General features: G+C 53.1%; 8 protein-coding genes across 8 annotated transcripts; 7 read left to right on the top strand and 1 right to left on the bottom strand.

The window, feature by feature from the left end:
* Window positions 1-1,646: 1,646 nt before the first annotated feature.
* PHYSODRAFT_438048 (hypothetical protein) lies at window positions 1,647-2,921 on the top strand (the record flags this gene model as incomplete). Its single annotated transcript, XM_009536604.1, has 3 exons — window positions 1,647-2,045; window positions 2,178-2,379; window positions 2,752-2,921. Coding segments are annotated over 3 exons (771 nt in total), but the record flags the coding sequence as incomplete, so codon positions are not given.
* A 1,741-nt stretch (window positions 2,922-4,662) lies between these two features.
* PHYSODRAFT_288545 (hypothetical protein) lies at window positions 4,663-5,637 on the top strand (the record flags this gene model as incomplete). Its single annotated transcript, XM_009536603.1, has 1 exon — window positions 4,663-5,637. The coding sequence occupies one exon, from the start codon at window positions 4,663-4,665 to the stop codon at window positions 5,635-5,637; it is 975 nt and encodes a 324-aa protein (XP_009534898.1).
* Window positions 5,638-8,618: 2,981 nt separating this feature from the next.
* Window positions 8,619-9,491, top strand: PHYSODRAFT_305343 (hypothetical protein; the record flags this gene model as incomplete). The annotated part of the gene is made up of 1 exon (XM_009536602.1): window positions 8,619-9,491. The coding sequence occupies one exon, from the start codon at window positions 8,619-8,621 to the stop codon at window positions 9,489-9,491; it is 873 nt and encodes a 290-aa protein (XP_009534897.1).
* Window positions 9,492-9,886: 395 nt separating this feature from the next.
* Window positions 9,887-10,440, bottom strand: PHYSODRAFT_305342 (hypothetical protein; the record flags this gene model as incomplete). Its single annotated transcript, XM_009536601.1, has 2 exons — window positions 9,887-10,237; window positions 10,438-10,440. 2 exons carry the CDS (start codon window positions 10,438-10,440, stop codon window positions 9,887-9,889), a joined length of 354 nt encoding a protein of 117 aa, XP_009534896.1.
* Window positions 10,441-12,127: 1,687 nt separating this feature from the next.
* Window positions 12,128-12,906, top strand: PHYSODRAFT_338737 (hypothetical protein; the record flags this gene model as incomplete). Its single annotated transcript, XM_009536600.1, has 2 exons — window positions 12,128-12,150; window positions 12,186-12,906. The coding sequence occupies 2 exons, from the start codon at window positions 12,128-12,130 to the stop codon at window positions 12,904-12,906; spliced, it is 744 nt and encodes a 247-aa protein (XP_009534895.1).
* Window positions 12,907-13,298: 392 nt separating this feature from the next.
* Window positions 13,299-14,939, top strand: PHYSODRAFT_522349 (hypothetical protein; the record flags this gene model as incomplete). The annotated part of the gene is made up of 2 exons (XM_009536599.1): window positions 13,299-14,785; window positions 14,870-14,939. The coding sequence occupies 2 exons, from the start codon at window positions 13,299-13,301 to the stop codon at window positions 14,937-14,939; spliced, it is 1,557 nt and encodes a 518-aa protein (XP_009534894.1).
* A 172-nt stretch (window positions 14,940-15,111) lies between these two features.
* On the top strand, window positions 15,112-15,602 carry PHYSODRAFT_379075 (hypothetical protein; the record flags this gene model as incomplete). Its single annotated transcript, XM_009536598.1, has 2 exons — window positions 15,112-15,368; window positions 15,449-15,602. Coding segments are annotated over 2 exons (411 nt in total), but the record flags the coding sequence as incomplete, so codon positions are not given.
* Window positions 15,603-16,844: 1,242 nt separating this feature from the next.
* PHYSODRAFT_305339 (hypothetical protein) lies at window positions 16,845-19,310 on the top strand (the record flags this gene model as incomplete). The annotated part of the gene is made up of 7 exons (XM_009536597.1): window positions 16,845-17,186; window positions 17,278-17,414; window positions 17,698-17,821; window positions 17,940-18,025; window positions 18,191-18,299; window positions 18,390-18,893; window positions 18,945-19,310. The coding sequence occupies 7 exons, from the start codon at window positions 16,845-16,847 to the stop codon at window positions 19,308-19,310; spliced, it is 1,668 nt and encodes a 555-aa protein (XP_009534892.1).
* Window positions 19,311-20,868: the final 1,558 nt, after the last annotated feature.

Raw genomic sequence — 20,868 nt, 5'->3', positions numbered from 1 at the left:
GCCTGACTTGGCAAGTTGTTACAGTAGCTTCGACCGCCCAGTACACATGGGAGCAAGCTCATGATTCATCAGTGATGAAGTAGCCGCTCAATGTTTCCGCTGTGATCGCAGCACGACAACCTCGAAGAGGTCGTTGCCCCCCCCCCCCCCCTACCACCACCTCCTCCTCATTGTACGTGGGCATCGCTCCTCCGGGTCTAGCTTGGTGGTTTCGCCGTGTATTGCTGCATAGTAGCGCAGGGCCTTCGGGCACGACTTACCCTTGGCGATGGTGTCGTCCGTCGAACTGTGGTCAGGTGGCGACGGCGCTGGAGGTGGCGTGGGGACTTACTAAAGCTGCGTGGCAAAAGTACTACCAGTAGTACGTGTTAGGCCCCACATGTTGGTACACTCAGTCGATTGCTGTACATTGTGAACGCCTCGCATCTTACTTGGGCTACGATATCATAGCCTAAGCTGTCCGAGTGCACTGCAAGCATTCGGCTTGTAAGCTTGCTCTAATGTCGCTGTCATTGATAGCCTCCCATGTCGCTCGCTTCACCTTCAAGGAACATCTGGATCACCCTGTTGAAGAAGAAGAAGTTGATTAACTGCTTAATGAACGTCTCGTTTTGCTAGCTACCACAATATAAATGGACTAAGTTGTTGCGCTACACTGCCTACGGTAATTAGTCTGACCTAGACTATTTTTGATCGAATGGTTCATTGCTCTTAGACAATAAATAGTCTGACCTAGACTATATTTTTGCTAAGACTAGACTAATTTTGAAGTTGAAGTGGTCCGACTAATTATGAATTCTACATTTTGACCAGTACAATAAATAGTCTGACCAAGACTATTTTCGAACATAGACTATTTCCGCACACAGACTAATTACCGTAGGCAGTGTAGTTATTGGCAAATCCGTCTTGATGGCGGGGAGATCACCCTGTTGTAGTACAGTAATTTGCCTCAATAGCGCAGTCGTGACATCCAATAACCTGCTGAAACGGGTAGCTGTCTATACCCCAAATCCACCCAATGGGAGTCCCGCTAGCCTCTCCTATGCAATTATCTTAAATAATGTATACATGTAGCCATTGCGCTATTGAGGCAAATTACTGTAGCACTACCAATCACCTCCTTACCTCTAAGTGAGTCTTGCGCCCATGATGCCCTCGGGGCGGAAACCATCACCAGCAAGCGCTAGTAACTTCTAATCTCGAAGCCAACTTACAGTGTTTTCGATGCGCCGGCGAATGTTTGCCCACAACACACTGCTCATTAGCTGGCATTTAGCCTCTAGCACCCCCAGATACACATGCAGTTTCAATCAATAACACACGTCCAAACGTTGCTTTCGAGGTGCAGGAAGGCATGATCTCTCAACATCACAACTGCTAGAGCTACCGAATCGTGCACCAAAACCTGAATTCTACCACGTAAGCTCTAGACTTTTTGTCACGCGAAAGTCGGGCTGTCCTTCGGGACCGACGGAGCCAGCGGCAGAAAATAAATACGGCTCTGGCTTTTATTTCGAACGGCGGAATGTAATTCGTCACTACACTCGACCATAGTGAAACCAAGCGTAGCCAACTTCAACATCTTCAACTTGGCCGTTCCTGCCCTCAGACACATATCCGAATTTCCCTCCTTGGGCACAAGAAGCAGCGAAGTGATGGCGTCCGAGTCCGCGCTGCCGTCCCCTCCGCCGTTCCTGGCCGCGACGCTCGTGCTGCGGTCCCGGGCCATCTTCGCGTCGCTCGTGCAGGACTCGGTCACGGCCTTCCTGGACTCGGCGGTGGAGATGGAGCTCTGGCAGGCGTGCAAGATGAACTCGGCGGCGCTGCTGGAGCACATCTGGCAGGGCTCTGCGCCCGAGACGGAGCCGTCCCCGGCCTCGCTGGGCCCCGGCAACGGCGGCCGCTGGTCCCGCAGGAAGTTCCTGCGCACGGACAGACACTACAGACGCTTCCAGTTCCGTCGGGCCATCGTGGAGGCCGTGAAGCAGGACAAGGCCATGGAACTGGCGCAGTGGCTCTATGCGCACTTCCACGGCTGCATTGTGCCTTTTGGGGCGGTGCAGGAGGCTGCAGCAGCGGGGAAGCTGGAGCTGCTCGAGTTCTTCAAGCAGCACGAGCTTCCTGCCAAGATGGAGGGCGGTAGAGCGGGGCGAGATGAAGTTGAGGCTCAAGAGGGCAACGTCGTCCGCTGGGGACGCCACGACATGGCCAGAGCGGCCGAGAGGAAGGACAACATGCACGTGGTGCAGTGGCTACACGACAACACGCCGCGGGTCCCGCGCTGCATCCGCGCGGCGCTGTTCAACGCAGTGCGCAACGGAGACGTCAAGATGCTCCGATGGTTCTGTGCCGAGTACAGGACCCGCGTGGCAGCGCGTGAGTTTGACACGCTTGGCGATGGGGAAGACGACTTGGACGACATGATGCGGAGGGAGGAGGAGGAGATCGAACGGCTTGCGATGGGGCTGTTCATCCCGATACGCATGAACGCTGAAGGGGCCACTACGGGGACTGGTGCAGCTATCCCTGCTGTGGTTACAATGGTTGGAGCGTTCAGCTTGGCCATGCGCGTTGGTCAGCAGGCAAGGGGCAATCCTCCTGCTGCAGCTGTAGCTGCAGTCGTGCCAGCCCAGCAAGGCGCGCAGCCTGCAGGTGCTGGGGGACTCTTTCCGCCTAACCTGGAGCAGCTCTTGCAAGAAGCTGTCGCCGCTCGTGTTGCAGCAGGAATGAGGGGACGGGAGCCTGAAGCGCCAATGGAGAACATCATGGAGCTCATGCAAGAAGACCGCGAGGGGCTCATGGTCGGCGAGAACGCCAGGGAGTTGCTGTGTGGCAGCCCGCAAGACTTCATGCGAGAAGCCGTGCTGGGAGGCCACTTGAGTATGATGAGGTGGCTGCTGAAGAACGGCTACGCGCGCAACGCCTTCCTTGCGGTGTGGGTAGCGATGAACGCCTGTCGACTGGACATGGTCATGTGGCTGATCAGGAACAAACTGCTGGAAGCTGGTCGAGCGCTTGAAGCGGCGGCGAGGCTTGGATGTCTGGATATGGCCAAGCGTCTTTATACTCGATACTGGAAACACATTCGCGAGCAGCGATACTACCCGCTCACTGAATCCCCCGTGCGCGGCATGCTGCGGATGCAGAGAGACCCGCCAATGTGGATTTCGGAGAAGACGATGGCGGGGGCGGTCGCGTTGGGGGATCTGGATCTGGTGGAGTGGCTGGTGGAGTCGTTCGGCGCTGAGATCGATCTCTTCGGTGCCGCTGTACCTCCAGGCTGGAACCCGTTCCATCGCCCGCATTTGATCGATACAGCAGCGCGGCACCTTCCTGTGGTCAAGTATTTGCACCAGATATCGGTCAGGATGACGGCCCGAGGAAACTATACTGACGCTAGCGGCCGGGCTATACTGGGGACGGGGCCAACGGGCTCTACGAATGCCATGGACTCCGCGGCGGCTTACAATTGTTTGGATGTGGTGCAGTGGCTCCACGCGCACAGACCGGAGGGGTGCACGGCTCGGGCCATGGACTCTGCCGCTGCACAGGGACACCTCGAGGTGATGCAATGGCTACATGAGAACCGGCGAGAGGGGTGCACGGTGCTGGCGATGGATGATGCGGCCAGTGGCGGGCATCTCGAAGTCGTGAAGTGGTTGCACACAAACCGGTCGGAAGGGTGTACGACCAGAGCCATGGACAACGCAGCAGCTCAAGGCCATCTAGAAGTCGTCAAGTGGCTTCACATGAACCGTGCCGAGGGCTGCACAACGGCCGCTATGGACGCAGCAGCAGCTCTAGGGCATCTGGACATTATCAAGTGGCTGCATAATCACCAAGTGGGAGGATGTACGACCCATGCGATGGATAACGCGGCCGCTTCGGGCAACCTAGCGGTGGTCAAGTGGTTCCACGACAATCGATCGGAGGGGTGCACTATCCGCGCGATGGAGGAAGCAGTGGCTGCGGGTCACCTGCACGTGGTTCAGTGGTTGCACGAGCATCGGATCGAAGGATGCACCAAGGTCGCGGTGGACTTGGCAGCGAGATTCTGGGACTTCGACCTCGTGCTGTTCCTGCACTCACAGCGCCGGGAAGGCTGCACGACCGAGGCCTTCCGCGCCACCCGAAAGCGCGACGTCTTCATGGACATGTACGAGCCGGATGCAGACTTCCCTTCTGACAACATCTTCGACTGGCTAAGCGAGCACTACCCCAGCGTCAAACCACGCCAACTGTAGCTGCATAAGGTACGGCATTGGGGCAAATATCTCCCGAGTCTAGTGCTATATTTTGAACGTCCTCCGTTCGGATAATCTCGCGTCCAACTTTACTTTAGCAGTGAGTGCATTGATCACAGTCATGAGTTGATTGCCCTTGGCCACTTGGTTGCAACTTGCAAGAGCTCAGGGGCCATATAGTGACGAATCGCTTGGCCAGGTGAAGAGTACAGCTCACAATTGCACAAATTGTATGGTTTCCGCTTGGGTCACCTTCCCAATGATACAGCATACGGGATGTACGGCAGGTGCCCAGTCTCACTGAGACTCAGTGAAACCGAGTCTATCACACAGCCGCCTCGCCAAAGCCTTTTTGGTATTCATTCGGCCTTTTGCGCCCCAAAACTCACAGGGTGAACTTTGCTGAAGCAAGCAAATGCGTCTTCACGGTATCATCGCACTGCTGGCTGCTGCCGTCCTCCTCTCAGCTGCCGATGCTGCAGCCGCAAAGACGTCCCCTCCAGCTATCGCCCACTCGTTTATTGCTGCCAAGAACGATGCTCCGACCACGAGAATGCTGCGGAATGAAAACCGGGCGGAAGGTGACGACGAAGAAGAGCGCGCAATTGGAGACGCAATCGGAGGCGCAATCACGGGACTGGCGTCCAAGGTCCAGCTGAAATTCGACCTGCGCAATCTGCTGAACGAGGGGAAGTCCGCGGACGACGCGCTTGCCCTTCTCAAGTTCGACGACAAAGTTGACGATCTCCTGTCCAACCGACGGAAGCTGAAGAAACTGACCAAGTACGTTGCCCGCTACAAGAATAAGTTCCCTGAAAGTGACGTGACGGTGGTGGGGACCCTCACCAACAAGTATGGCGACCATGCTCTGGCGGGCATGCTCGAAGCAGCTATGAGCTCTACCAATCCGAAGACGAAGGCGCTGGCGGAGAAGCTGCAGGCCGAGCAATTCCGTCTTTGGCACAATAGCGCCTCTTACGGCGGTGTTTTCGGGAAACTGGAGCTTGACATGGCGTACAACCCGCTCAAGGGCAACGTTTACAAAGCTTGGCGTAGCTACTTTAATGTTTACAACAATCACGCCGAAGCCAAGGCCAAGACCACAGAATTCAAGGTACTGAAGAAGGTCTTTGGCAGACGTGACTTTGCCGGGATGATTCAAAAGGCGAAACACGACGAGGAGTCGGGTCTTATTGCGATGGAATTCGAGCGTGAGCTCTTCAACTCGTGGATTTCGAGGAAAATCGCCCCCGATGAAGTTGTGCCGAAAATTTTCAGGATGAAATCCGAAGAAAAGCTTACAAAGCTCGACAATGCCGTAACGAACGAGTACACAAGGTGGTGGGCGACAGCAGCGCGTGGGGCAGCTAAAAACCTAGCAAAACAATGACGGACTTGCGACCTTTACCGCCACAGCGATAGTGGAGGCCACCCGCGAAGCGCCGTTCGTTGTAGTAGGCATCCACAGCATTTAGGAGCCCTAAATTAGAACAGTGTTGTAAGGTTAAGAATGTATCCATCTGTTACGACTTCAGAAGATGGGTGCATTCTTAATGGTTAGCAAATTTCTAATTAAATTACGAAATCTAGGATTTCTATTTTAGAACTGTAGATTCAATTACCGGTAAGATGAAGCCATAGTTTAGTTTGGACTTGAATTCTAATTAAGTGTTTAGAAGCAGTTAGAAGTGGACAAACACCCTCAACGAGCAACCTGAGCCAATCTGTACAACTCCATAGAAATCCGGGTTTGGAGGTGGCTCAAGTTGTTTCGCTCACCCTCTACCAGCAACCTGAGCCACTGAGATAGGTTATTTTATCGCGCGGGGCGTCGAAAAAGGAAGATGCGCTCCCATCCCGTGGGCCTCGGACTCCTTCGTGGCGCTCGCGCTGTCGTGGGCCAGCGCCGTGTGCAGCATCGAGTCGCTCACGCCGGAGCTGCTGGCGTCGTCCTGTCCCGGCAGCGGCCAGTACTCGAAAGAGGAGGCCGAGCTCTTCTGGTCCTGGGTGCACCAAGGCTACAACGCGAAGGCGCTGCACTCCAGCGAAAGCAAAGGCGCCCACACACTGCGACAGCTATGGGAAGGCATGCGGCCGAGTGTGGCGCACTTCCACTCCATATTGACGGAGTTATGGCCCAATGGACCCGTCACGACCTTGGACTCGCTGCCGTCCCGGGACTACCAGAAGCTGCTGGAGAGAGCGGTGGACGCCTTCCAGGAGAGGACGGGGCAGCGCTTCGACCTCTTGGACGTGTGGAACCTGCTAACGCACCACGGAGACTGGGAGCGGGTGCTGAAGCCGTTGGTGCTTCGAGAGGAAGTCGAGAATGGTGCTGCTCCTGCTCCTGCTGCGACTGCGGGGGGTTGCAAACAAGCAGCAGCATTGACGACACTGCAGAAGCATTGTCGTGGCCACGGAGACGCACCTGTGGACGATGAGGGGAAGGTGGTTCCACGTACTCGTGAGACTGAAGAAGTGGATGGTGCGAGTGCAGCAAGACGTTCGAGCGCTGTTCTGGGCTCGAGCAAGAAGCAGCGAGTATCAGGTGCCAAACGCCGGAAGAAGGCGCCCCATAGGGTACATCAATACGTGGATTCGGCAGAGGAAGTGGAGGTGAATGAAGGGGACTCGCAAGCTCGTTACCAAGTGATTGGTAATCTGGAGACAGAGGAGCTGGGCTGCGGAGCCCAAGAGCGCCATGCTGGAGGCTGCGTTGACGAGGTGAGGGCAGCTGCAGTAGTGACGCCGACGCATTCCAGCAGCACACAACGAGGCATCGGGAAGAAACCGGTGAAACGAAGTAGAGTGATTCAAACAGCGAGAGCTGTTAGAGGGCAGGATGCTCAGGGTGGCTCTGGAAACGAGACGCCAACCGCAGATCAGCAGCCCTCGGGAGTTGTTCAAAGTGGAGAGAACGCAAAGAATTAGCGACTGAAAGTCCAAATCAAGACGAGGAAACTGAGCAACGTGTGGAAGCCGTTCATCTGGCGCTGGCGTGGGCCGACGTCTCCTGCAGTTGTGCAGACATGTCGCCGAGGTTGGAGGAGTCGAACAAGTGGTTCTGGTTCTTGGTGTCGAGTGTCTACTTCGATCTGGTGGCCAAGCCTGACTGCCGCGGCGACATCGATGGCGTACTCAAGGACGAGTGGCTGAGAATCAAAGAGTGCATCGCTGCATTTCACTTACTCTATGAGGCAGAGCTAGCGAAGAAGGCTGACGTCCGCCGAGCCGATCGCGAAGTGGTAATTCTACGCGCACAAGAGGCGTTTTGGACTCAGCACGAGCACTGGTTCCAGCACCGTGCAGCCTAGGAGGTTTTGGAGCGTCACACTGACTGGGAAAGCGTTCTAAGGCCATTGATTCTCGGGTCAAGCGCTCCTGGAGTTTCATCGGGGACTTCTTCTCTGGGACAGACGGATCAATGCGACGAAACTACATGTGAGAGTTCTGAAGAGCCGAATACCGTTTCCCCCGTGAGTGACGAGTGTGGCACCGCCTCAGCTGAAGCAGCGTCAGCAACGTGTCGACAAGCTCTCGACCCCAGCTCCCCGCCTTCGATTAAGTCGCTGATCGCGATAGCTGCAAGCGGCTTTGTCGGCGCAATGGCTGGAATGGATCACGAATCATTCAGACCTGCAGGTGATGACACAGAGTGAAGCTGGCTTGAGCCCAGAAGCGGTTGAGTACTTGCACGTGCGGAGACAGCAGATTCTCCAAAAGACACGCGGGAGTAAGTAAGTAAATTAATTAATTCGTGACCATTCCTGTATTGTAACTTTTCGGCTCCTGACGCGATAGCTGCGATTTCCTTGCGCTGGTCAGTTCCAGCTGCCGCCAGGATCACTGGTGGTGTGAGAGCTTCCTCTCGAGCGAGCTCCAAGCATTTTGCGTCGCTGCTAGTGGCCTCTGTTGCCATTATCTCAATTTGATCCTGACAGTGAATATCATCCCCACGAGAAAAAAAACTTGAACTCGATCTGCACAATTGCCTTGGTTGCCCCATGCAAACACACTTCTCGTGATCAACTCGTCAATGCAGAAGACTCGGATCACAACCCATACCAGCTCGAGCGATACGATACGGTGGGCTTTTCCAGTTGTTTCTTGGTTGCCACTTCGGATCTGGCGCTCCGTGTACACATCGACCTTTTCAAAAGTCTAGTTTCGAGTGTAAAGCAGCTCGTGGGTGCAATGTCCCACTGACGGTCAGAAGACGAATGCGGCATTTGCAGAAGCTGCATGGTGCAGGTGCACTGCAAAACTCACCCCTTGCCAACGATTAAACCAAGAAATCTCTTGAAAGAAAAGGACGAGCCGAGAAGTTGGCACTAGTTGGCAAATTCCGACAAAACCAAGCAAGCCGACGCTATGTGTGGGAAGAAGCGCAAGACCCGAAGCTCTACTCACAGTGTCAGCACGACCGCGAGGACGTCTTCCGAAGCGGACTTCACTCCTGCTGAACAGGAATGCTTGAGTCGCGCATGGATCAAGGTCGTCGAAGAGTCTACAGGCTATGATGATGTTCAGCTGACCCGAGAGATTGCCAAAGATTTAAATGATGAAATCGGTCGCTCGTTCTGGGAATGGGTTCGAGATGAATACTCCGGTGCCGGAACAGAGGAGCGGGCACGATCCGTCTATGAACTCCACGCGCAGTGGCTCTCAATTCTGCCGAGTCTGGTTGAGTTTCTCACGCTGTTTTGCGACCAGTGGGTGGGCTCCTGTTTGAGCAGTCAAGAAGCAGAAGCATCTCAGGAAGAAGCCTTTTCGTCTGCGCGCAACGCGTTCCAAGAGGAACATGGGCGCCCATTTTCGCACGAAGTTACGGTAAGACTTCTCGTGAACCACGCAAAATGGGGCACGCTCGTCAAGCCATTGCTGGTACCAGACGAAGATCTCTCCGAAGAAGTGGGTGCTGCTACGCCGAACAAGCTGAGTGCTTTGTCGCGTGAAGAACCAAAAGATGAAGAAGCTGGAGCCGCCGCGAATGACCCGCCACCTCGACGGGTGAGGCAGCGTCGAAGTGACACAGAGGCTGATTCGACTGACGCCAGTCTATCTCGACTGAATGAAGCCGCCGAAGAGAAGAGACTGGAAGTGATGGAGCGCCAACTCGAGGTGGAAATCATGACCTACAACGAGGACGGACTTTCAGCCGAGGCGGTCGAGTATCTTCGTTTGCAACGCTCCCGGATTTTGCGTAAAGTCCGACTGCAAGCCGGACAACAGGGACACTCGTAGCTGGTGCCGGGAACGACAGCACTCGGGCTACGAAAGTCTCGTGAGGTATACGAAGTAGTAGGTCAGTATGTATCCACGTATTCCAGCGCGTATTTTCGAAGCGTCTAGCCTCATCCCTTCATCCGCATTCTTCGTCGATCAGTATTCACTGCTACTGTAATGCATGTATCACATTCTACAAAAGCCGTCGCAAGCTATCGATAACGCTTCTATTGAAGTACACGATCACCTTATAGTGCTGAAAGTACGAAGGACACCTCATTAGACTTGAGCTTTGCGAAGTGGCACTCCACTAGTTTTCGTCTCGATAGATCTCTAGTCGCCGTATACTCTGATAAATGCTTCAAAGTTGACGCGTCGACAGAGCGGTGCTCGGTTGACCAGTACTCGTTGTCCTACTTCTTGGCTTCGTTTGCAAGCCACTTTATATACGCGTCCACAACCATGTTGTCGTCGCTAGTAATCCGGTCCACCTTGTAAAGTTTCGTGAGAACGTCCTCGGGGCGCACACGTTTCTCTGACCAGTCCTTAAACTGCGCCCGCTGCAAAACGTTGGCTCTACTCCGCGCTTCTCTGCTACCGTTTGCCCTCAGAAGCGTTGTTGCCAACCCGCGATCCCCGTAGGCCTCTCTGAATACCGAGAGCTCGTCAATTTTACTTGCTTGACGCAGCAGCAGCCGCTTATTGAACACGTCCAGGTAGCTCCGCCAGGCCTCGATAGTATAGCCAGCCAGAGGGTGCTTCGCCTGTTCATTTAGCCGCAGCTTCGAGTGCGCGCGCAACGGCTTCGTCTCCGTAGCGCGCCGTGAGCGACCCAACCATAGTCACGCCACTGTCTGGGAACTTCTTGTTGTACACGGCAATGTACTTCTGTAAGTTTTAAACGTCGGGTTCTCCAGGATGTTGCCCACTCCGGTGTTGAGCTTCCTTTCAGTAAAGTACTGACCATGCTGTTTAGGAAATGGAAGTACAAGGACGAGTTGAAACCGGAGAATGTGGCCACTATTTTTCACGTGGACAACTGTAGGATACCACAACAACAACTTGAAGATTATCGTACATTACGCGGACTACTTCAAAGACAGCTAGACCGATGCTTTCATACGACTTGGTTGGTCGAGAGGACTGACACTCTAATAAACGGCGTTGATCCATTTGTTTCTCTTGTTGTAAGACCTTGTTGCTCAAGCTGCAGGTCCTGTGGACTGTTCTGGGTGTGCCTGGAGCACTCGCCGCCAAGCTCGTATTTGGGCCGGGTCGTAGCTATACACTTCAGCCGTCTGGCACAAGACACAAACGTTTAGCCAGGACTCCCTCAATCTCCCAATCAGTAAAGCGACCACGTCGGCGTACCTTGACAGCCCTCTTCCGGAGGCCACGTCGCGATCACACTCCGACGCAATTAGATGCCCAGCCGCTCACGACAAGTCGCGGGCGGTAGAGCTGGAGCGTTCTCCGCTGCTATCGCAAACTTTCTCCGGAGCGCCACATTCAATCCTTGCCGACGCCGCCCGATGATGCAGCCCGGTCTCCTGCAATCCGCCCCATTTGCTCCGCTGCGCTCCTTGCGCTCCTTGCGCCCCTCGCGCTCCGTTTCGAAACTATTCTTATCGGCCAGCCATATACGCTATACGCTGGTCGGATGCAAAACGGCAATTAGGGCTAGCTAGGTGAAGGTGTACAGACCGAAACCAGGTGTTCCCAGTCTGGAGCAGCAACAACTCTCAGCGAGGACTGCCGCGTCCAACGAATCGTTATCGAGGTGTACAGACAATTCACTCGGGGAACAAAATCACTCACGGCCGGTAATACCGCGGGCGATATCTCCCGTGACTCACGGGAGATATCGCCCGCGGTTATTGTGGTTTTCAACAATTTTGCCGCCCGATTTGACGTGTTATCTCGGAGTCCGATTTATATAAAATGGAGCTTCTACATGATCGGTTAGTAGCATAAGGCTCAGAGGGAAGGCATTTCAAGTTGGCCATACCTCCCCACCTCTCATGACGCATTAGAACTGCAATACGTTGGGGACAATAGTGCACTGTATATAGCCACTTCATAGCACTATGGCCAGCTAAATTACCTGTGTGATCATCTACGGCCGCTGCAACTTCGTGCCCCGCCGATCTGAGAGGCCCCAGACATGCTTTCGCGGCGGTCCCTTTTGCCGGCGAAAAGCGGCATTTCTGGCCCCTACTTCGCAACTCGACGCAAATCGGGTCAGATATAGTTTGCTTCCCTCAACCCTTCCTACTAAATGTGAGCCCTCCAGCAAATCGGGCCCGATATATCGGATCTTGGACCACCCGATTTGCCAAAACGGATGAAAGCCACAATGCATGTACTATATCACTAGATAAGCTGTCACTATTGTACTTTGCGCGCTCTTACGTTATATAAACTTCTTGATTGGAACTGCCAGGAACCTTGGCACGTGATTTTTTTTCGTTTTTGTTTTCAAACTCGCGGCTGGCATTCAACCACTTCATGGCGAAATCGCCGGACCTGAGCTCAACGCTAAACACGTCACCCACGTTACTTCGTCCCACTAAAAAGAAATCACCTTCTTCCCTTTCGCCTCCTGCTGCCATTCACTTCAAAACTTACGGCACGGAGGCAACACGTCAAAGACGATGAAGACGGAGGTTGAGGATTGGTGCGCGGAACTCAAACTCCACACGAGGCTTTCAGCTGCGAGTTGTCCCCATACTCGAACCAAGTGGACCCCAATTCCTCGACTCTTACTACGACCTCCACGACTGCTGCAGCACACTTCAATCCCGAGGAGCGGTTGGCTCTCACCAGTGCATGGATCGCCGCGGCTTTGACTCATGAGGCACAAGACTCGCAAGAATTCTGGACCAAGATTCAATCCGACTACGCCGACAACTTGCCATTGACTGGACGGCTTAAGACGGCTGAGGGGCTTCGGGTGCAGTGGGAGGAGATGCACCCACACTTGGTCGAGTTCCTAACGCTGTTCATGGAGAAGTGGAGCAAGTGCCAAATCAACCTCCGGTACGCGTTGTCGCGTCGGAAAGAGGCTTTCAAGTGTGCGAAGGCTGCGGTCCGTGCCAAGAACAAGAGGTTCGGGGACTGGGATTCGGCCTGGGAGCTCGTGAACCACGAGAAGTGGCAGAACGTTTTGAGCCCTCGGATCATACAGCACGCGGTTTCAGTCGAGAAAGTGAGTGCTCGACAGTCGCGAGCAAAATCGAGACGTGAGGACGCAGAAGGAGCTGAAGATCGGCGGGTGAAGCCACGACGGGACGTTGACGGTTCTCAACAACGAGCAAAACCATCCATGGCAGACGAAGTCGAACTCAAGAAAGTGGTGGCGCAGGGAATCCAACTGGAGCTGGACATCATGACGAGAAGCGAGGACGGACTTTCAGCCGAAGCGGTTGAGTAGCTCCACTTGAGGCGCCTCCAGATCCTCCAGAAGCTCCGAACGCAAGTTGGGCGGCAGCAGTGGCTGTGAGCACTGCGATGGTCTAGGCCAAGACGCTTGTTCGTGCCTGAGTGAGCAGCATCATGAATATCTAGGCTTCCGCAACACGTATTCGTTTCAGGCTGTTAGCGCAATGCATCGACCAACTAGACTTAGACTTCAAGTAGCGGTACTGGGACTGTTGCCTGAAGGGCATCGGCGCAGGGGTTTCAACAAGTGAGGAAGGAGAAAAACGGACAAATATTTTTATTTAGTTGATCACCATCGCAGGCGTGCAGTCTCGACGCCATTTTCGCTTTTCCAACGACTCGAAGTTTTCTATCGCCCAACAAGGCGAAGTAACCAAAGAAACAATGAAGTCGAAACCTGCGGAGCGGGGCGAGGACGGCAGCTTCATGCGGATCGAGGTCATTTCCATGCTGAAGCTGCTGCTCGTGTCGGGCATCGCAGTCACGTTCCTCGCTCTCTTCGTGCTCATCGGCTTCAGCGGTTCGCCAGCGGTGGCCAATTCCGACTGGACCAGCATCCCCACGCGCTGCACGTCCGACTTCTCCATCAGCTTGTACAACGAATGCCTCAACTCCACTAACAGCACGACGACCGTCGAGGACACGGACGCGAATGGAACAGTGTCCGCTATCGACGAGGTCCTGAGTCTGTCTACTAATGAGCAGCGGTCGGTGCTGAGCTGCATGTTCGACGCGTGCACGAACCGCACGAACCGGCCGTTCGCGAGCACCGAGCAGAGTCTGCACGTGGTCCACTACACGTTCGGCCTCAACGGGTTCACGCAGCTCAACCGCTACTTCTACCTGGAGGCCGCGTTCCCGAACCTGCAGAAGACCGCGCGGTCTTTCGACGTCACCATGACTCCACACGTCAAGGGCTTCTACCTCAACGAGACCAGCGGCAACCAGACGTACGCCGACATCATCACCAACGTCGTCCAGAAGACCGTCACGGTCGAGTGTGAGGAGGGCGAGGCGTACTGCGATGCCGCCTACTTCCTGCGCTTCGGAGACATCGACTTCAACGACTACCAGGTGGACGTGCTGTTGAACTCCACCGAGAACTTGGCCCTGAACGGCTCAAACGTCCAGTTCCGCAAGACTTGGGGCACGGAGGCGTTCACCAACTGGCTCATCGGCATGAAGCTCTTCTTCCTCTTCCTCTCGGCGATCTTCGCTGGCTGGTACATCTTCAGCGTCAACAAGCTGTCGTCACGCGAGCAGAACGTCGAGCAGGGCTTCGTCATGGCGCTGGTTCTGTCGCTGATTCTGTTCAACGACCCGTTCTACGCGGCCGAGGCGAGGTACGGCAGCAACGCGGCTCGCATCCTCAGCGTGGGCTTCCAGGTGACCTTCTTCCAGATGCTGCTGCTCTTCTGGCTGGTCTCGATCGACAACCTGCGCCTGCAAGGCAAGGAGAACGGTGTGTCCAATACTCGCTTCTTCGCGCCGAAGCTCCTCTTCGTGGCCTTCTTCTGGCTCATCATGACCATTTACTACGGCTACATCAAGTACAACCGCAACAACGACGTCACGTGGGACCCCCTGGCCGAGAACAGCAACTTCGCTCTGCTTAAGGTGTTGTGTGGGCTTCTCAGCGCTGCGTTTATCGTGTGGTACTGCATCTTGATCGTTATGAGCGTCAAGGAGATCCGAGCTCGCCGTATGCGCTACCGGTACTTGGTGGGGCTGAGTCTGTTGATGATCATCGCCTCGTTCTCGGGTCTGGCCAACGGAGCGTTCTCTCCGACCCCGTCCAGCGGAGGCGCGTGGACCTCGCTCCAAACCATTTTCAACGTCTACGTGTACACGCTGTGCTACTTGTACGCGCCGTCGGCCACGACGCTGGATAACTTGCGTAAGCGCCAGCAAGCTCACGGAGGGGAAGACCCGGAGGCCAAGTCAGTGCTAAGCAGCAAAGCGGTGGATCCTGCCGAAGTGGAGCTCGCCGGTGTCGACGAAGTTCGCGAGACGGACTTGGCTTAAGAAGTATCACGAAAGCTAGCGAAACATGCCTAAGCTAAGAAGAACAATGGTCAATTATGCAGATAAAGTCGTAGCACTATACACAACTTATCTTGGTCATTCAAACTGCACGCCGGAAATTTACTTTTGTACTTCGTTCACAACATCCACTTTGCTTTACTACTACACTAGCCGCTCCGCCGTCAGCAACAGCGAGAAGCTGGAGGTGATCAAATGGTACGAGACGCATGGCATCAAGTCAACGCTCCAGCGCTTCTTCAGCCACGTCGCCAAGCAGAAGACGTCGGAGAACCAGGTGTACCAGTGGAAACAGAACCGCGCCATCATCGAAGAAGGCTGTAAGACGGCTACGACTGCCGTTAAGAAGAAGAATCGATCATCTGGCGTCGCAACATCGCTACCTATGGCAGCGGAGTTAGAACTGGTAGAGTAAGTGTGCTGCTTTCATCACATTCATTATTTCTTTGGTTTATGCTAAAATTATTTTTATTTTTTATTGCGTGTACTAGATGGGTAAATGAGCTAAGAAATGAAGGTGTTCCCGTCACAAGTGTCATGCTTCAGCTCCAAGCTTTGGAAATTGCAAAAGAATATCACGTGGACAAATTTGCGGCTAGTCCATCATGGCAAAAACTGTTTCGCAAGCGGCATCGCCTGTCGTTGAGGTGCCGAACTCGCCAAGGTCAAGTCGCGCCTGACGACGCAAAAAAATTGCAGCCGACTTTGCAGTCAGAATCAAGAGCAAAATGGCCGAGTTGGGGGTCTCGAAGGTCTATAATGCTGATCAAACAGCAGTATTTTATGAGTACCTGCCCAAAAAGACCCTTCACAAGCGCGGCAAAAAAACTGTTTGGGTGCGTGGTGGTGGCAAGGAGAAGCAGCGGTTGACCGCCATGTTGCTGGCAGACTCGAACGACACTAAGTACCCACCGATGCTTGTCTACAAGTGCAGCCCGTCCACACTGCCTGCGATGGCGCTGGAAAATAAGTGCGAGCGCAACGGATTCAGTGTTGGAATGTGGCAAGAGATGGAGCCCGTACAAACCTCAACCGGAATGTCGATTCATTGCAACGCCAAGGGCTGGTTCAATTCGGAGCTGGCTATGGTATTTTTGCGGCACTATTTCGGTAATCGCGGCAATCGCGATGAATTTTGCTTTTATGGGACGACTTCAGCGGACATTGGACCGCTGAAGTCGCCTCATATGCAAAAAGCATAAATGTGGTTTTGGAGAAGGTGCCGCCAAACTGCACGTCCGCTTGTCAGCCGGCGGACATCGCGTGGATGAAGCCGCTGAAGGATAGGCTACGTAGAATAGGGATCAAGTCTATTCGTGAGCAACTTTGCCGCCGGGTACCTGGTCAGCCGTTCAATATGAGAGCCCCAGATCGTGTATTGATGGCTCGGTGGATGAGCGAGACGTAGAATGACATGACAACGCCTACCATTTGCAACGGGTTCCGTGAAGCAGGGATTATTGACAAGCCCACGATTGGTCAGCAGTGTGAGCTGCCTTCTCTACTAGAGGACGACGAGGGGGAAGACGTGTTTGCATTGCTCCAGGCTGCAGGACTTCTGGATACGGAAGTTGGCATCATCGATCCAGACAATGACTTTGATCCGTAGGCAGAAATAAATTTCGTAATATATGTAGGTAAGTGAAAAGTTGATAGTAATTTACTGGAGTGCCTGAGTTGTTGACTTGGGCCGTCTGCTGCAGGAAGCACTCACCCAAAAATGTACCACCCCCCATTATAACTAAATAAAGTCGGTACTACACCCCTGTTCTGCCAAGTATGCTAGCTACGTGTCGGGCCTTCGTACGAACGAGCGCCCCACCAGCATAGTTGTCGAGAGCCAAGTCTCAATGGCACACAAACGGGTTCGTAGGCATTATTGCGAGGATGACACTAAGTCGAGGGATTTCATTTGTCATCAACTTCAACTTAGACTTCAACACTTCGACCATCACTCCGTTCCGCACTCAGCGGTGGCCCAAGCACATTTGCAAGTTCCGCAACATGTCGGACACCAACAAGGCCGTCGCAGCGGCGTATGCGCTTGATGTGGGAGCCTTAGGCTCTATGGAGCTGCCTCGCGAGCTCCAAGAGCTCCCCTTCCATCCACTACGCGCAGCAGCCCAAGGACCCCGGGCTCCAGAGAGGCCCATCGCCGTCGACATGGGCACCGGCAACGCCCCGCGCATCATCGACGGGTGGCAGTCCGCCCTGTTGCTGGAATTTCAGGTGCGGTGTGTTAATTTGCGTGGAGCTTACATGTATGTTTGTGTGTTTTGAGTTAACTCATTATTGTGTCGATATATAGATAATGCTGTAGCTGGACGACCCGGCCAACCAGAAGGAGAGCCCCATCGACGGGGAGCTCCACTATGACATCGACGGAGCTGCTGTCGAGTTCGACGTGGAGCGAGATATAGTGGAGGCAATATGCGACGACTACACAGGCAATCTGTGGTGACTACACGCACTTCAGTCGCTGGCCTGAGCATCTCCGCCCCCCCCCCCCATGACCTCCCGTTCGACAAGGACATCCGGCTGCTCAAGTGGCTGAAAACGCACATACCGGACCGGAACCGGGTGGCATTAGCCGACCGGATCATGCTCAAAACGGTTCGTTGTGTGCTGGTTGTGTATTTTATGTGTTTTTACTACGTGCTTGCTAATGGGATATGCCACTTTGCGTATTGTCTAGATAGAGTACCAAGTTTGTGTGTCTTGTGTCTGTATTCGTGTTTAGCCTCGACGATAGCGTGGAAGCCCTCATCGAGGCTCGCAAGACCGTGGTCTACGTGGTTGTGTACCTGGACGCCACCGTGACGGGCGAGTACCCCGGCATCACCAAGAAAGTGTTGGCAGCTGGGGTCATCTTCCGGTTCAGCGCTAAGATCATGATAATGCAAAATTGAGATCTTCGATATGGATCTTGTTCGGTTTGGTGAGTGTTATTTATGTTTGTATTTGTATGGGGCTCTATAAGAGTCGTGGTCTGATGTTCGGCGTGTAATAGGATCCGCCTGCTACTCTGATGCGGCCTACAAGACCGAGAGCAACCCAGAAGATATCCTGTATGTCCGCTCGCCTGAATTTAACAAGTGTAATATGTCCAAATTTTTATTTTGCTAGTGTATATATATATATATATATATATATATATTATGACCATCGGGCTAACGGTTGATGTATGTAGACCGTGAGCTTTGAAAACTATCTGGAGAATGGGTATGATGCAGACCGGCGACGACATCTACAATATGGCTCCCTGCGGGACAAGAGGAGCTTGCTTCCGATCCTGGAAGCGTGCAAGCGGCCGGCCTGCTCGAGCTCAAAGAGAAGGCGCCGGTACCAAGTGCTCAAGAATATCCCGCGCCATCCAAGGAGATACTGGAGGCGGGGCAGCTCCAAGAGTACAACAAGGTCAAGACAAAATAGGCCATCGAAAAGGCTGTCAAGATCAATAAGCTGGAGAAGGACGAGCACGAAATACGCGTCCGGATCAAGCCGCTGGAGGAGGAAGAACGCGTCAAACGGCTCAAGATTGCTACGATTCAAGACAATTACCTGACACCTCTGGAGAAGCAGCTTTTTGGGATTCAGGACGAGCTCTTTGACCTATTCGATGAGAGCGTGTTCTTTTCTGAAGCTGGAGGTGTCCAACCTTTTGGTGTCGGTGGCGTAGCTCACGGCTTTTCTGGCGCTGGATGCCTTCAAGCCTTTTCTGGTGCTGGGGGAGTCCAAGCTTTTGGTGGTGCTGGAAGAGTGCAAGATTTTGGCGGTGCTGGAAGAGTGCAAGATTTTGGCGGTGCTGGATGTCTTCAAGCTTTTGGTGTCGGTGGAAGTCGTAGTCCCCAAGCTTCTGGAAGTGCTCAAGTGGCTGGTGGTGCCCAGGCAGTTAGTCGTGAAGAAATGCCAATTTCATGGCATCAGATGCCGCCAGTGAGATAGACAATCTTGGCGACGACCTTCTCCAACTCATACAGATTGAAGGCAAACCGAGTGAAGTTCGGAGGTGCAAGCAAGAGCGCTGTACGAACCCGCACAATTGAGTTTCTACTGCTACCAACACACGCGCCCCAAGTGCTCCGTCGACGACTGCAACAAGAATTCAAGACTCAGGGGGCTGTGCTACACCCACCTAGCGGTCTAAGATGCAAGGCCGAGGGTTGCGAGAAGCACATTGTCAGGGGCGGGATGGGCAGTACGCACGCGCCGCAACAACTTTGCAAGTCCAAGGGCTGCGCCAAGACCGCATCCGTCCATCATGCACTTGGGTTTCTCGGTCCCCAGGCCTGTTCTTCATGCACAAGGGCGACGGATGCAAGGCCGACGGGTGCTCCAGCAAAGCCCAAATGAAAGGCTTCGCAAGAGTGCACTTCCCCATCACGGGCTTCTGCCACGTCGAGGGCTGCATCAGTCAGGCATTTGGTAAGTAGATGGGCTAGAAACACGACGGTCGCCCTGTTTCCACCGTTCAGGGCTGCACCAACAACGCGCTTACCATAAATGGACAGTGCGCGCAACACAGAACTCCAAGGTAGTCAAGTCTAAGTGGAAGTAACGAAACCTAGCACGTTTTCGGTTTATCTGCTTAATCATAAAGTCTTGCTCTTAGATATAGAGCGTCTCGCCAGCTTGGCAAATATTATTTTCGCAGCGAAATATTATTTAAACATAATGATTATTTAATCAACACCATAATTGTATAGAAACCACAACATATTTAATAGGTCGTATTGACAAATGCGGTTAAGGCCTAGGTTTGTAAGCATAATTTTGTTTGGCCCGGTTTCAACTGTATTATATTATAACACAGCAATTAGGGGAACTGCGGCGTGGATAAAATGAGACCGCGTCAAACGAAATGACGCTTACGAACCTAAGTACGAATCGCGATTTAACCGCATATATCGAAAGAACGGTGTTTTGTGCTTCTTTTAGCTATTGAGCACTCGAAAATGTTGAGAACTCGAGGAGTGACACTGGTCTAAAAAAGTATCTCCTTTTTCGGACCCCCGAAATACCGGATTTTATATGGGGCGTGTGATCTCATTTTTTCTCCGATTTTTTAATGCTGTACATTATCGGAAAGTTCGTGCTAAAACCAAGCGAATTAGAGTGTTTTCCGCTTTCTACGAGTAATTTTCACTTTAAATTTTTGATGTCCGGTTAGGTACGAAATTTGATTGGTCAACTTCAAACGCGATTATCTCGAAAACTCCAAATGGTTCGTACATCATTTCGTTTGATCTGGATATTATGGTGAATGGGAGCTGGTTATTGTCCAAGGCATAAGCGGTGCAACGGCCTCCTACAATGGGTGCCTACCAAAAACGGATATTACTCGACATAGAATGCATCTCTAAATTTGTCTCTAAATATCAAATGTGCAGAGGTCGAAATATGTGAGAGGTCGCCTGATATATGCGTTAGTTGCTAGAAAAGGACGTCAATACTGAAAGCAAGTCAAATCTAATACGCTGCTATGCAGCGACCCTTCGTTTACTCAGACGTAAAAATCGTCTGAGTAAATATAAGTTTTCTTAAATTTAAATATGTTGGGTGATTTGTTCGTTTTTGGTAGGCGTCCAATGTTATTATAGGGGCCGAAAGAGAGTACAGTAAGAGGGCTTGTTTGCGGTGGGAATTGTACAACAATTCGTCTGCTGTGGACGATGCGAGATTAATACCCCTTTTTACAGTATAATTAAGGGGGCTCTCTACAAGTGAATTTTCGATAGCGGACGATGAAGCAGTGCATGCGCTATGCAGATCAGTGTCAAAAGTGGGTGGAGTTAGGAAGATTTTCATTGCACTCCCACTTGTCGTCTTCTTGATTCTCTCGAAGTTCACTTGTGTCCTTGCTTATTTCAACTTCTGTTTATTACAAGTAACAAAAACCCCAACTTGCCCG

This window comes from Phytophthora sojae, assembly GCF_000149755.1.
Source record: "Phytophthora sojae unplaced genomic scaffold PHYSOscaffold_9, whole genome shotgun sequence".
In the NCBI taxonomy this organism is placed as follows: domain Eukaryota; phylum Oomycota; class Peronosporomycetes; order Peronosporales; family Peronosporaceae; genus Phytophthora; species Phytophthora sojae.
This window is presented reverse-complemented; position numbering and strand designations above follow the sequence as displayed.